We start from the raw sequence: 16,164 nt of genomic DNA, 5'->3' as shown, positions 1-16,164 counted from the left end.
TGCAGTGTATGCTTTCAATCAAGGGGAAAAAAGTTGTTACTCTGAAGCACCTTATTCCTAATGAAAGGGGTCAGAATGGCTGTGCCAACCACACCAATGCTGAGCTTAGAGCACAGTGGAACTGAATTTATAGACAGGGGATTGAGGTGTCTGTATTTGCACCAGTCCCAACCACACAGGGATGCGGTGTTTTGTGAAATACTCAGCTCATGGCTGCTTTAGGGATGAATGAAACTGGTGGAGGAACAGGAAGCTCCTAACCTTCCTGGCCGCCAATGTGGTTCTTCCTGCAGGTTCTTAGCCCTGGCCTGGTGGAGGGGCCAACAAAAAAAAAGCGGGTTCTAAGTCCAGAAGAGCTGGAGGCCAGACAGAAGAAAAGACAAGAAGCTGCAGCTAAGAGAAAGAGACTAATGGAGCAGAAGAAGAAGGAAAAGGACGAAGCTGACCATAAGAAGAAGTATGACAGTTATAAGCCGAGCTAAGGGTCTCAATTGGTAAAGGGGTCACTATTGTGTAATTGAACATCACTAAAGATACAGATTATCAAGGTGGTCACTCCTATTGGTAGCAGAGAGCTTTTCTTTTTTCCCTTTCAGCACGGGGGGTAGAACCCAGGGACGTTCTACCTCTGAGCTACACCCCAGCCTTATTTCATTTCTTACTCTGAAATAGGTTCTCTCTAGGTTGCGGAGGGCCTCGCTAAGTTGCTGAGGCTGGCTGCGAACTTGGGATCCTTCTGTCTCAGCTTCCCAAGTACCAGGATTACAGACATGCACCACCATGCCCAGCTATAGCAGAACACTTTATTTTAAAGATTAAACTTTAACATTTAGATTCCCTTAATGAGAAGCCCCGAGTACCTAAGGCAAGAAAAGATGCGTTCTATTGAAACAAGACATTTTAAGATTTTATGGTCGCCCTCTGACTGGGGTCGTTTGGGCAGTCCCTTCTAGCCATGTTCTTAAAAGCAGGGGCATTTGGTGACTGCTCATTACTGAAGTGCAGTCAGGAGGCAGTTAGGCTAATCAGTAAGACTTGTTTATTTACAAATGAGCAGAAAACTTCACCGGGGTGAGTGTCTAATCGTGCTTCCGGTTGGCAGTTATTGATTACAAAATAGCAGGACAGAGTGCTCGGAGGGGAGGTTCATCTCCTTTTCTCTCTGGCCCGTTGAAGGATGGCCTGGTGGGAGTCCAACAAGTATCAGTCCTTCTGCCTGCCCTCCGAGGACAGCGAGCCAGAGGACCTGGAGGGTGAGGACGGTAAGGATGCCTGTGAGCTGGATACTCAAGACTCGGCCTCCACCTCCATCATGTACGTGAGCGGAGACGTCACCCACCCTCAGGCTGGACCAGAGGACGCGCTCATTGTCCACTGTGTAGGTACGAGAAGTGGTGTGCCCTGGCAAATCAGGACCTGAAGTTGATGGTCCCAGTGCAGTGTTGCGTGGTCAAGTAAGCCAGAGCGTGAGCCAGGCATGCTGGCGTACATCTGTGATTCCTGTACTTGGGAGGCTGAGAAAAGAGGATCATGGGTTTGAGGCCAGCCTCAGCAACTTAGCGAGACCCCTATTTCAAGATAAAAAAAATAAAATAGGGCTGGGGATGTAGCTGAGAAGTAGAAAGCAGGTTCAATCTCTGGCACCGCACCAATACAAAAAAGGAAAGGGGGAGAGAGGGCAAGAGCTTGGAATCAGGAGACATGGATGTGTCTCTTGATTCTGTCATTTACCTGGCTGAGGCACCCAGCCTGCCAGAGTCTGCACTTCCTCATCCATGTGATGGGAAGACAGAATAACCATTCCCGTTGCTGTTTACCTCTATCTCCTCTCTACCCTGTGTTGCTCTGTCTTGCATGTCACCACCTGACATACTGACTAGTATTCGTTCACTTGACTATCTCGCTGCTTTAGATAGTAAGCTTCATGAGACTGTCTTGTCCATCACCCTGGTGCATAAAACAGTGCCTGCCATGTAGACACACAGACAGCTACTTACAGTATCTGCACCCTTCCTCAGACACCGGCCCAGAGTCATAGTAGCACTGCACGCTTAGCACACTGATTATGGAGATGCTTTTCGTGATATCCTGTTATTTGACCAGGGATCTCTTCCTGAAAACCTCAAACACTTTGAGAACCCACCCATGGTATCCTAGGGGATGAGATACAGTCTTCCTTTCCTTTGAACACTCTTTCTTGTACACGCCTATTTTGTGTGCCCTTGTCGTTCCTAAGCTAGGGGGTGGACTTTGCCTTCTACAAGTGAACAAGTTCTTTTCTTCTGTCAGATGATTCTGGCCGCTGGGGCAGAGGTGGTTTATTCACAGCTCTGGAAGCACGATCGGATGAGCCGAGAAAAGTGTATGAGCTGGCTGGGAAAATGAAAGGTAAGGAGCAGAGCAGGGGGAGGGCCAAGGCTGGAATGAGAGAGGAGAGGAGACTTAGGGTAGCATCATACGAGCTGGGTGTGGGGGTACACACCTGTAATCCCAGTACTGGGGAGGCTGAGACAGGAGGAATGCAGGTTCAAGGCCAGCCTCAGAACTGAGCAAGGCTCTCGGCAACCTACCTAGACCCTGTGGCAGAACAACAACCGATTTATAAAAGGCTGGAGCCGGGCGTGGTGGCGCCCGCTTGTAATCCCCGCACTTGGGAGGCAGAGACAGGAGGATTACGCAGGTTCGAAGCCAGCTGCGCTGGTTTAAGAGACCCTGTTTCCAATTAAAAAAAAAAAAATATATATATATATATACACACACACACACACACACACACACACACACACACACACATACATGTAGCCCAGAGGTAGAAGGGCTTCCAGGAACCCCAGTGCCACCAAAAACAATAAAAATAAAAAAATAAAAAAGGCTGGGAGTGTAGCTTGGAGGTAGAATGTCCCTGGGTTTAATCCTTCTGCCTTGAGCTCGCTAGGCTCTAGTGACCTGGGGCCCCACCTCTCACTGCCTGCTTTCTCCCAATGGATGTGCAGGTATTTTGAAAAATGCCACTCACTGCATCCATCTTAGAGGATAAGGATTATTTGATTGTTTACCCAGCTCACCCCTTCTTCATAGAAAGTAGCTCATGAAGATGCCACAGTCCTGTACAAGAGAAATCGGACACTATTAAAAATGCTAACAACAGCGGAGGCCCAGGGCTGTGGGGAAGAAGGGTATATTATGTTTCCAGCACGGCCTGGGGTATCATACTCCCTAGAGATGGAAGTCAAGCTCCTGGGGAACAGGGGAACTTGGAAGGATGAAAGTATTGTTCCTTGGCACAGAGGCGGGGACAGGGCACCTCCTGATAGCTGTAGCGATCCCAGCATGGCCACAGGAGGAAAGTGATTGTTGCGACTGTGTCCTGGGTGGGGGGCTGAGAGGCTCACAGATCTCGTCCAGTAGAGAAGAGGGACCCTCCAGATCTCTCGAAGAGTGGTTTTCCTAATTCTTCCCAGTCTCTAAAGAGGAAAAGGCTGTGAGGACGTAGGGTGAAGATTCTAGCAAAAGCAGATGGCCCAAGCGGGTGTTGGAATCGTCGGCCCGGATCTGGATACTGGTTTGGCAGTTGGGAGCGCAGAGCGCCCGGGAGAGGTCAGAGCCGTGCTGCACAGCCCTGTTTGAAAGCAGGTGGGAGAAGTAAGAGGGCAGAGAAGAGAACAGGAAAACATCGCCACTTAGGAGCTGAAGGGAGAGGAGGAGCCAGCAGAGCCTGTCAGAAAAATAAGATAAGCTCAAGGATGTAGCGTGTTGTAGTAAAGGTGGCTCTTATCCAGATGCTTGGACCACAAGTACCTCAGACTTCAGAAGTTTTAAATGTTTGGGATGTGTATGTGGACACAGGTTTACATATTGAGACACCATGAGGTTGGGGCCCGAGTGTAAACACAGAGTGCATTCGTGTTTCACACAGACCTTATAAATAGCTTGAAATTCTTTTCGCATGGTATTTTGAGTGCAGCCCCTCACGGGAGGTGGAATTTCGCACTTGCTGTGGCATGTCACTGTTCAAAACTTTTAAACTTGGGAGCATTTTGGATTGGGGACTGGGGATGCTCAGCCCTATACCAGGGGAGAGAGACTGTCAAGAAGGCAAACTGGTCTGCAGTGTCAGACATGGGAGTGAGGGAAGAAGCCTCAGCCGCGTGACCTTGGAGCACTTTCAGGGTGGCTCAGACTTGAGTTATGAGTGAGTGGTCAGGAAGGAAATGGACATGGACTGTGCATTCTTCTCTGAAGGACTGAAACAGGGAGCAGTGGGGTGGAACTGGGCTAGATCTACCGAGAGGCGGCAAGAGTTATCTGGGGTCTGGAAAGATGGGTTGAATTTGATAGGCTGAGCGGATGGCAAGAGGATTCCTACTTCTTAGTACCCCACAACAGTAACACAGGCCACGCGGGTAGCCCGGGCAGGCTGGAGTGGAGGGTTTAGGCTGAGGAACAGAGGGCTCTTGCATTTTGAAGGGAGGCTGGGCCACATCATAGACCCTACCTGGCTTGTCCCGGGAGACGCCACTAAGTCACTGGGGCAATCTGAGCAGAAGCATGGTATAGTGGAGCCGGTATTTTAGAATGACAAGATCGGGGTATTGTGCAAGATCTCTGCCATTTTGGTTTGAACAAAAAGTTTTCTATAAAGCACAAAATTAAATTAGCACATTTGTCTAGAGCATCCGTTTGGTTTGATTTGTATGGGATAGGAAACTATCAGAGTAGAAACAGAGAAAGCAGAATGCGGTCTTTGAATGATTTAGAATAAACAGAAGACTTCAAAGGAATTTCAAGTTCACAGGATTTCTTCCCTCCCCGCCCCAGCCCCAGATACTCTGGCATTTGTGTTCGCTGTCCCATGTCTGCAGGGCTCAGGGCTGGTAATGTCTGAGGAGGTTGAGTTAGGAAGCGTGAGAAGTCAGGAGGGGAGAGATGAGTAGTGGTGAAGGTGGCGACCCGAGGCCGGGACAGTGAGCAGAGAGAGACGCTGACCAGGGGAGGGTTCCAGGCCTCACTGGGAGATCCAGCAGAGTGCTCTTCGGTGAATTTATTGTTCTGTTGCTCCCTCTTTTTTTTCTTTAACCTCAGACTTGAGTTTGGGAGGTGTCCTCTTATTTCCTATCGATGATAAAGAGTCAAGAAACAAGGGGCAAGATTTGGTAAGTAGAAACACTACATCTCCCATCAGATCTGCAGTCTGACGCACGTCGCTTCTCTTGAAGCCTCTCCGCGCTGGCCCGGGCACCTCGCTAGGCCCGCGGTGGCTGCACGTCTCACACTGCTTGCTCACGGCACCAGGCCTGCTCGCAGTTGGAAAGGCCCCAAGTCCACGCGAGGCCCCAGCTAGCCGCCTTCCCGCTGTCCTCACAACCTTCCCTCCCTGTATACACACGCCCCTGACGCCTTTCTATGTATCTAAGTCTCCTCTTGTTAAAAGGACACAGTTTGAGCCACGTGTGGTGCCTCATGCCTGTAATGCCAGCACTTGGGAGGCTGAGACAGGAGGATCCCAGGTTTGCGGCCAGACTCAGCAAACTTGTGAGGCCCTCCCAACTTAGTGAGACCCTGCTTCAAATTAAAATACGGCTGAGGGTGTAGCTCAGAGGTAGAATGCCCCTGAGCTCAGTCCCCAGTATTTCCCCAAAACACAGGACACAGTTTAGGGCCCACCCTGAGAACCTCATTTCAATGTAATAATCCCTTTAAAGACCCATGTCAACGCCGGGCATGGTGGCGCACGCTTGTAATCCCTGCACTTGGGAGGCGGAGACAGGAGGATCTCACAGGTTCGAAGCCAGCCTCGCTGGCTTAAGAGACCTGTTTCCAAGTAAAAGAAAAATACAAAATAGGTCTGGGAGTGTAGCCCGGAGGTAGAAGGGTTACCAGGAACCCCAGTACCACCAAAAAATAAAAAATAAAAAAATAAAGACCCATGTCCACATGCAAACACATTCCATGTTCTGGGGATTTGAGCTTCATATGAGTCTTGACGAACACGGTGTGTCCTGTGACAAGTCGGTTTGACCCCACACTTCACTTCCCCTGCCACCCAGCTTCTGTCCATCACAGTCCCCAGAACACTGCCCTCGTCCACCCCCGGCCTAGACAACAGGCCCCCCATGTACAGGGACCCTTGGTAACCACGCTCACTGGCTCACAGCATATTCTCAATGAACGTACTGAGTGAATATGAAAACCTAATTCAAAACTGAGGCTTAGCCAGGCGAGGTGGCGCCCGCCTGTAGCCAGAGCCTCGAGCCAGCAGGTCCAAGGACGGCCTCAGCAAGTAGTGAGACTATCGTCAACCTAACAAGACCGTTTCAATATATATCTCAGGTAGAATGCCCCTGGGTTCAATCTCCAATACTGAGGGTTTTATCATTTACTATGTGAAAATTTCTATAAAACATTGTGTTTTCTGGCCAGTCATAAGCAGAGGAGAGGAACCTGTCCATACTTCCTGTACTCACATAAGAAGCCTTTTACAGCCAGGCATAGTGGTTCACCCTTACAATTCCAGTACTTGGGAGGCTGAGACAGGAGGATCGTGAGTTCGAGGCCAGCTTCAGCAACTTAATGAGGCCCTCCACAACTGAGTGAGACCTTGTTTCAAAATAAAGAATAAAAAATAGGGCTGGGTATGCAGCTCAGAAGTAGAAGGCCCCTAGGTTTACTCCCCAGTGCTAAAAAAGAAAGAATGAAAGGAAGGGAGAAAGAAGGAAGGAAAGAAAACAAGAAGGAAGGATCTTTCTTGTGCATCTTAAGTGCTTCCTGCATGTCTGTTGTTTGGAATACCTGGAGTAAATTGTACTTACCACACCTGCATCCCTTTCTCCAAGGCCAAATTTCTATTTAAATTTTGAGCCAAATGTTATTGCCTTAGGAAAGAAATTTAGAAACCAGGCTGAAGGAGACTCATTCTCTTGAGGTTAGTAGTCTGTATGGCTAAAAACCAAGTGGTTTCTTTGTTTAGTTATTCATTCAGTAATTTTTTCTTTTTTTGTGGCACTGGAGATGAAACCAGCGCGCATTCTACCTCTGAGCTACACCCCCAGCCCTATTTTTTAGTCATTTGTTTATTTATTTATTATTTATTTATTTATTTATTTTTGTGGCACTGGGGATGGAGCTCAGGGACATTCTACCTCTGAGCTGCACCCCCAGCCCTATTTTTTGTTCTTTATTTTGAAACAGTGTCTCACTGAGTTCAAAGGACCTCACTAAGTAGCTGAGGCTGTCCACAAACCACAATCCTCCAGTCTCAGCCTCCCAAATGCTGGGATTTTACAAGCATGTGCCACCATGCCCAGCTTGGTCTTTTTATTTTTGAAACGGGTCTCGCTAAGTAGCTGAGGCTATCTGTGAACCACCATCCTCCGGTCTCTGCCTCCCAAATGCTGAGATTATAAGAGTGTGCTGCCATGCTCGGCTCCCAGCCCCATTTTTATTCTTTATTTTGAGACAGGGTCTCACTCAGTTGTGGAGTGTACTCACTAATTAGCTAAGGCTGTTCACAGACCTCCAATCCTCAGCCTCCAAGTATTAGGATTACAAGTGTGCACCTCCACACCCAGTCGTTCAGTAATTTCTAAAATGCTAAAAAATGGGAATCGAACACTGTAATCCAGTGGCCCCAGCAAGCTGTATCCAGTGTTTGGAACACCACATCTAGAATGTGACTGTAGTGATATGGGTCCCAGAGGGTCTCGTGACACCGCAGCTCTGCCCCAGGTAGGAGAAGGTGGGAGGTAGGTGGTACTTTGCTCTCACAGGAATTGTTAGAAAATACATGGAGTGACTGCCTGTTCTTGGGACTGTGCAACATGAGTTAGAGGGCTAGAATACTAAAATCCTGCCTACTCCTACAAATCGGAAAAAATTCTTTATCTTGAGAGCATCTAGAAAGCACATATCATGGATTCTACTTTAATATATCTTAAAAATTAGAAGGAAAGTCTATATAAAGTTACCACAAAAATAAGATGGACAATTATGATTGGGTGTGGGGTCATACAGCTAGCAGGACACTGCTGTCTCCTCCCGGGGACGGCATCGCTCTCTCGGGACTGTCAGTCCCATCATCTACTGGTTTCTTCCCAGTTGGCCCTGATTGTGGCTCAGCACCGTGACCGCTCCAATGCCCTGTCTGGCATTAAGATGGCAGCCCTGGAGGAAGGCCTGAAGAAGATATTTTTAGCAGCAAAGAAAAAGAAAGGTGAGTTTTTCCATCTCTAGTCAGGAGATAAATCCCTTTTCCTAGAAAAGTGATGTGACTTTTGAAGGGTGGTGAGAAATGCCAAGACCCCACTCAATTTGATGGCAAAGGTAAACCACATAAGTAACTACAGAATTACAAGATGATGTATTTCTGTAGCCCTTTTTCCTCTCCAAATCACCTTTGTATCTGTTGTCTCCAAATTGTGTCCATCTGCTGGGTGCTTTGATCATGGTTTTACAGATGAGGAAGGAGGTAGAGGACTAGATGTGATATAGCTTGGTCCTGCACGATAAGATGACTCTTCTTCTCTCCTCTTGAAGAGTCACAGGCCATCATGACACAGTTCTCTGCCAACAAAGAGTTTGGTTTCCAAAACTGGAGATTATCGAATTTATCGGCTCAGTAGACTCTTTGCTTGTTTTATTTATGACTCCACCAACAATCATATTGCTTCCACTGTACCCCTTATTTCTAGAGCCTGTGGATCCTTGTGTTCAACAGAGTGACTTAATTTTTCCCTGTCACAATACCTTCCCAGAATACTTTTGATCATTGTAATTGTATATTATGGGTGGGAGCGTGAGTAATTACTTTCTCCTGTGTGTATTTCATGCCCATCAATCAGCTTTTGATGAGTGAAGACCTTGTGATTCAGTCTTTTCTTTTTAACAGCAAGTGTTCACCTTCCGCGTATTGGACATGCCACAGAGGGCTTTAACTGGTATGGTACTGAGCGACTGATTCGGAAACATCTGGCTGCAAGAGGCGTCCCAACTTACATGTATCTTTCTCTGGTCTTAGTGCGCTCTCCCAACTCAAGAGGGAAGATATGTTGGATTTTTCTGTGTCCCTCTTTAACCCAAGGCCAGGTCCTCCCCTGCCGTGTTCTGCCTTCTTCCATGAGACAAAAACTAAGAAGCACATTTTTATTTTTTTATTTATTTTTTTATTTTTTTTTGGTGGTACTGAGAGTGGAACCCAGGGGCTTTCTACCTCCAGGCTACACTCCCAGACCTATTTTATATATTTTTTGGAAACAGGGTCTCACTAAGTAGCTGAGGCTGGCTTCGAACCTGCGCGATCCTCCTGTCTCAGCCTCCCAAGCGCGGGGATTACAAGTGTGCGCCATCACGCCCGGCTAAGAAGCACATTTTAACTTTTACATATTCCGGTGTATACATATACCCAGGGAGTTAAATACACTCAAGGATTTCTGGAAGCCAAGAACTAGATGAAAAGATTAACTGAGGATTAACTGAGCAGTGGCCTTTTGGTGACATACTACATGTTTTTTTCTCATCATTTCTCTAGGGATCCCTCAGGTCTGTGGACCTTTGTTTTGGTCACTAAAATAAACAGATAACCTAAACAAACAAACTTTTTTTTTGGTATTAGGGATGAACCCAGGGGCATTTTAGCCCTGAGCTACACCTCCTGCCTGACTTTTATTTTTCTTTTGAAACAGGGTCTTGCTAGGTTGATGAGAATCTCATTACTTACTGAGGCTGTCCTCAAACCTATAATCCTCTTAATCTCGGCCTCCCAAGTACTGGGATTATAGGCGGTCACCAACACACTCAGTTTCAATGAACTGTTTTACTTTGGAACCTTTTCAGTGTATTTTTAAGAAGCACTGTGAAGTTCATTCTGACCATTAAGTCATAATCTACTCTGACTAGAGTAATATTTTTTCTCAAGACTTCCTTACTATAGAAGTTAGCAGAACTGCTCAACTACATCCAGAATCAGTAGAGGAAGCCAAAATGACCCCAAGTGCTATCATCATATAGAAACTCCATCTTTTTTTACTTAGAGTCTTACTAAAATTAGTTCATTCCGTCACTACAACACTGTAAAAACTTAGAGGTTGTATTTTATGTACTAGCACAACTCCAGCAAGATCAGAAGAGTAGCAGCGATAAGTCGAATAGCACTGGCAATATTTATGGTACAGAGAAAGGCAAATAAGAATGCTACTTCTAGAATGGTTATTTGAGTAATTATTCAACTAGAACTCATAGTTTTGGCGAGTTGGATTTAAAGAAATGAGATATGTCTTCCTTGACCATCCTTATCAGATACTACTTTCCTAGAAACAAGGCTACTCTCCTTCATTCACAGTCTCCGGCTTCTTCCTCAAGATAGCTAATGCCTTACCAATGGGCCCAGCAGCAGATCCGGTCTTCAGCAACTAGCTCCTAAGATATATGCCTAAAGTGACTGTCAGAATATTTATAAAAAAGAATTGGGATTTGATGGGTCTCTGGGATTGTTTTCTGAATACTAACATTTGTTTTCCTGGATTTGTTACCCTGAACTGGTACCTGTCATACAGGGATATACAGCTTATTTGGGAAAGCCCTTTGGCCTCAATATGCAGGATTCTTTACATATAATAAATTTTCTATCAATCATATTTTATTATTTGTTTTCTTTCCCCTGTATCTAGGTTTCTTCCCTTCCACTAGACTGATTTATTTCTTTTTTCTCTTGTGGTACTAGAAATTTAACCTAGAGGCATTCTACCTTTGAGCTATACCACCAGCCCCCTTTTTTTTCTTTTTCTTTCTTTCTTTCTTTCTTTTTTTTTTTTTTTTTTTTTTTTGAAAGAGCGTCTCACCAAGTTCTTGTGTCCTCCTCAAACTTGCGTGCCTATCTCTCAACCTCCACAGGCATGTGCTGCCACCGTGCCCAGCTCTGATTTTATATCTTGATTGTTGTAAATAAGTGGCTGTGAACATGGACATGCTAGAACACATAGGTTATTGAGAACTTTAGCCTCTGACATGCTTCTGAAGTCTCTCCTACTTAGAGTCTTACTAAAATTAGTTAATTCAGTCACTACATCACTGTAAAAACTTAGAAGTTGTTTTTATGTGCTTGCACAACTCCAGCAAGATCAGAAGAGTTACGAGTATAGTAGATGACAGTAGCAATGATAAGTCTTATAACTAGAAGCCAAACTGGGACTCTAAAAAGGAGACTATAATGAGATCTAACCTATCACAGAGGCGAGTTGCTGTGCCTGTCAGAAGCAAAGTACAGATTTAAAAAAAAAGGTATTAGCAAATGCAAGGAAAACTTGCACTGTGCAAAAGATGTAGACTCCTGAAGAAACTATTCATGTCTGATAGCAGAGTGCATGGAACTAGCTGGGGGTGTTTCTTAACATCTAAGAAAAGCATCAGGCAACTCACCCCCAAAGGGAGTGTAGACGGTCTTCCCATGGGCACAGTTGGTTTGGAGACAGTGGCTTCTTTTTCAGCCTACATTGTCTACCATGCTCCAGCCATGTGGATTCTTGCTATGGATAGAACCTGTATCAGTCAGAGCTCTCCAGAAAAACAGAATCAATAAGAGGAGAATTATTCTCTTGGCTCATGCGACTGACAGGTTCCAGAACAGCCATCTGTAAGCTGTGCAGAGCCATGGAAGTCAGTAACAGCTCTGTGCAAGAAGTCAGAAGCCTTCGCATGAGAGATTAATGACGTGGCCTGAGGCCCAAGGCTGAGACACTGCCCTCCAGCCCTGCATCTTTAGGGATGCTGGTTTAAGTCCAAGTCCAGAGACAGACAAAACTAGAGTCAGGTGTCCAAGGGCAGCGACATCAGAACAGGCACCCTGCTCAGGAAGTAAGAGAGAACAAGTTTTCCCTTCCACTTTTTGTTCCGTCCAGGCCCCCAGCTGGGGATGGATGGTGCAGGTGGGCCTTCTCTACTCACTGGCCCACCTGCCAGTCTTCCCTAGAAGCCCCCTCATGAGCACATTTAGACGTCTGCTTCACTGATTCTCGAGGTATCCCTCAGTTCAGTCAAGCTGGCACCTGAAATTGACCATCGCAGAACCCCTGGGCCACGGGCCTCTGCCTCCTGGCTAGCTGGGGCAGACAACACGGAGGGAGGGCAGGAAACCCATGGAGTACACCCTCCTTTAGGTGTGGACTCACGTCACTGGCAGCTCCCCCACCCCCGCTCTCCTCTAAACTCTAGTGAGTCAAAAACGCTGCTCTACCAGAACTCTGGAAACTTCTACCTTTTATAATCCCTGCACTCTTCCATCAAGGAGATACTCTCTGGGAAAGAAGAAGGAGAAAAGCTGCCCACCCCGCTTACGCCAAGGATTTGCTCTATTCCATCTACGTATATCTTTGATACCATTGAATACATACCTCCTAGGCTTGGGTCAAGAGGAAGATAGAAGACTGGATTTACTAATAAGCTTTTGTGGGCTAGTTTGTGTCTAAAAGACCAGTATAAAAACCTTGCTTATTGAGACAGTGAGGAGCCTATATATTAGAAATTTTCTAGATGAATAATATATTTTATTAACTTTTACTGAACTTTATCTCATAACAAGTCTACAATTCCCCCACCTCCATCAATCTTAATTAAATTATATTAGGTTAATTAGCCCTCTTTTGTTGTTGTTGTTGTTGTTGGTACTGGGGGTGGAACCCAGAGGCTTTCTACCTCCGGGCTATACTCCCAGACCTTTTTTATATTTTATTTGGAAACATGGTCTCACTTAAGTTGCTGAGAGCCTCACTAAGTAGCTGAGGCTGGCCTCGAACCCGTGCGATCCTCCTGTCTCCACCTCCCAAGTGCTACAAGTGTGCACCACCACGCCTGGTTTAGCCCTCTTAAAAAAAAAAAAAGCTTATGCCGGGAGTGGTGGCTCACTCTTGTAATCCCCGCGCTTGGGAGGCTGAGACAGGAGGATCGTACGGGTTCGAAGCCAGCCTCAGCTACTTGGTGAGGCTCTCGGCAACTTAGTGAGACCCTGTTTCCAAATAAAATGTAAAAAAATAAAAAGGTCTGGGAGTATAGCCCGGAGGTAGAAAGCCTCTGGGTTCCACCCCCAGTACCACAAAAAAAAAAAAAAAAAAAAAAGCTTACAAAAGCCACTTAGTGTCCTAAAAACTCTCTCGGCCATGGATTTTTGAATTTTTCTGTCTAGTAACTGAAGTATAAGCTTACTCTAGCACTCCTCACCTTCCACCCCAGTCTGCCTTCCTGCAGAATCCTGGAGGCATCCGTGGCTTCCACTTGGGCTCGGCTTGGACTGCCTTCGTTCTTTAAGCCCCTCCCCCTCCATCCTCTGTGGTCCCTGTTAAATGTATTGTGTAAGAATTCAGAAAGAGGTGTGTACTACATTTCCATAAAAGTATAATTCCCTGCTGCTTCCAATGATGACTTACTTTTTTATTCTTCCTGTTATAAATTCATTGAGGACTGGCTTCAAGATGTCTGAATGGAAACAGTTGGCACAGGTGACCTTCCCTGAGGTATTTAGACCCAGAGGAACAGGTGTATAAGTATATATATATATATATATATATATATATATATATATATATTTTTTTTTTTTTTTTGTAGTACTGGGGATAGAACCCAAAGGCATTCTACCTCTGAGCGACACCCCCAGCCCTATTTTTATATTCTTTATTTTGAAACAGGGTCTCACTGAGTTGCAAAGAACCTCACTAAGTAGCTGAGGCTGTCCTTGAACCTCCATCCACCTGTCTCAGCCTCCCAAATGTTGGGATTACAAGTGTGCGCCACCATGCCCGGGCTGTATAAGTGCATTTTGCAGTGAGTAATGGGAGAATACTGGAAATTAGCAAGAGAGAGACTGGAAACTTGTAAGATTCAGAGACCTACAAAAGAGAAGATGCACCGCTATCTGCCACCGTCCTCCTCAGCAGGGGAGGGAGGGTCCTCTTCACAGAGAAAGGCTAAAAGGAACTCTCAGTAAACTATCAGTGTGAATGCTGGCAATTCTACCTACTAGAAAGTTTTACAATCTTCTCAGGCTTGCGGCCCACTGAGGTAAGTTAATCTAGAATCTGCAGAGTAGCTTTGCTTTGGAAAAGGATCTCATATATCTCCCAGCAATCCACCATGGCACTACAGCAAGAGCCATCTTGACAAATGAGCTACCTGAATTTCAGCTGCTCTAGGTATCAGAAATCCATGCATATTCTCATCCCTGAGACTCCACAGACATTCTGATGTACTGGCTTAGGAGGAAACCCCTCTCAAACTCAACTTGGCCCAGCAGAGTGACTGTGACCTGAGTCTCTTTAGGAGATACATGTGACAGGGAAGGGAACTGCCTGCCAGAACCAGATTGGGGCACATGCCCTTAAGACTAAGTGCCTGGGCCAGGACTAAAGGCAAAGCCTCTTGTGGCTCCCATTGCCCTCCCCATGCGCTTGTCTCAGGCACCTGTAACTGGCAAGGTGGGGAGGAGCACCTTGCCTCTCACTGTACCCCTGCTCACAGAGGTGCCAAAGCGGACTTGAGCAACTCCGTGGCTCTGTCACCCTGCCCCAAGGCGCATGTGGCTAGAGGGAGACCAAAGGCTACTTCCTTTGCCCAGCTCTGGCTGAGGCCCCGCTCCCAGGCAGGCAGTACCACACTAGCAGCAGAGAACACCGCAGTTCCTGCTGCTGCCCCAATTGTAGAGTTCCTGCTGCCAGATGTCCTTGTACTTTGACTATGTTTGCTGTCAATTCCTGGGTGCTCCTCTTCCTGCCATTGCTTTTCCCTGTGCAGTATCTGGACTCATTCCACTGACTGGTAGGAAGACAGTTTTCAGCCCATCACCACTGCTAGTGGCATTGGGGTCCAAGACTCTTGTTAGGGCAGAGCTAGCTTCAACAGTGCCTAAGCAGAAATCACCACCACCTGATACCTGAACTTAAAGACAGGTAGATCTTTTAGAATATCACATGTGGACAAAAAAAAAAGTAAAAAGGAAGCATTCAAGATCTTTATCTTTGAAATACCCAAAGAGAAAGATTTAGTTCATATACTGCCTATTTAATGAAATAACAACAGTAATTTTTCCCAATGTAGGGAAATATATGGACATTCATGTTCAGGAGGCATACAGAACTCCAAATAGACCTGATGAGAAAAGATCTTCACCATGGTATATTATAGCCAAATATAAGACAGAAAGAATTTTGAAGTCAGCAAGAGAAAAATGCCAAGTCACACTTAAGGGCATCCTCATTAGATCTATGGGTTTCTCAACAAACCTTACAGGCCAGGAAGGAATCAAATGATATTTTAAGTTCTGAAAGAAAATATACCAGGGTTGCCATGCCCAGCAAGGCTAACCCTCAGAATCAAAAGAGAAATAAAGACCTTCCAAACACTGAGGAAATTCATGGCCACCAGACCAGCTTTACAAAAGATACTTAAGGGAGCCCTCCTTCCAAAAGTGAAAGATAAAAGAGAAACAGAAAAGAATCAAACCTCAATTCCATAAGCCATAAACCACAAAGATGAACAACAGAGGAGGTAAAGAACAAGGAATATTCAAAACAACTAGAAGACAATGAGCAAAATAACAGGGATAAGTCCTTGTCTATTGTGTTAGTCAGCTTTCTATTACTGTAGCCAAATACCTGACACAAAGTAGGATAGATCTGCGTTGGCTCGCAGTTTACATAAGCTCCAGATGGCATAAATACTTAAATATACAACTTGAGAATACAGAAACTTGGCATTTTTGTGATATCTGAGTAGCAGCTGCCCTTTGAAGCCTCTCCCTGTTTCTTACTAAAATATCAATGGCATTATGGTAAAGACCCACAACCACACTGAAAATAGATAACCAACCAACCAAGTTTCAGGATGACAGGAAGTGACTCTAGTTTTAAGGCAAAGTTAGAAGGGCTGAGAGTTCATTTCAGGAAGCAGATTGCTTAAAAACCAAGGACCTTCTCCAGCCTTAAAATGACCAGCCATGCCGGGTGTGGTGGTGCACGCTTGTAATCCCAGCATTTGGGAGGCTAACAGGAGAATCACAGTTCGCACACAGCCTCAGCTACTACTACTTAGCGAGGTCCTTTGCAACTCAGTGAGACCCTGTTTCCAAATAAAGAATAAAACATAGGCCCGGGGGTGTAGCTTGGGGGTAGAATGCCCCTGGGTTCCATC

General features: G+C 45.8%; 1 protein-coding gene across 4 annotated transcripts in view; it reads left to right on the top strand.

Annotated features, from left to right (window-relative positions):
• The window catches only part of CHD1L (chromodomain helicase DNA binding protein 1 like), a gene marked incomplete at both ends in the record, with an annotated part of 50,939 nt that extends 40,582 nt beyond the window's left edge, over positions 1 to 10,357 (top strand). For all 4 annotated transcript variants that reach the window (XM_080693215.1, XM_080693216.1, XM_080693214.1 and 1 more), the window contains 7 exons: positions 294 to 457; positions 1,177 to 1,382; positions 2,290 to 2,388; positions 5,083 to 5,153; positions 8,095 to 8,209; positions 8,885 to 8,993; positions 10,291 to 10,357. In XM_080693215.1, the coding sequence (XP_080549341.1) occupies positions 294 to 457; positions 1,177 to 1,382; positions 2,290 to 2,388; positions 5,083 to 5,153; positions 8,095 to 8,209; positions 8,885 to 8,993; positions 10,291 to 10,357 (831 nt within the window). The remainder of the gene's footprint in view (positions 1 to 293; positions 458 to 1,176; positions 1,383 to 2,289; positions 2,389 to 5,082; positions 5,154 to 8,094; positions 8,210 to 8,884; positions 8,994 to 10,290) is intronic.
• Positions 10,358 to 16,164: the final 5,807 nt, after the last annotated feature.

The sequence above is a fragment of the Muscardinus avellanarius genome (assembly GCF_963383645.1).
Source record: "Muscardinus avellanarius genome assembly, chromosome: 3".
In the NCBI taxonomy this organism is placed as follows: domain Eukaryota; kingdom Metazoa; phylum Chordata; class Mammalia; order Rodentia; family Gliridae; genus Muscardinus; species Muscardinus avellanarius.
Note: the sequence above shows the minus strand (reverse complement) of the source record. Positions and strands in the feature narration are given on the sequence as shown.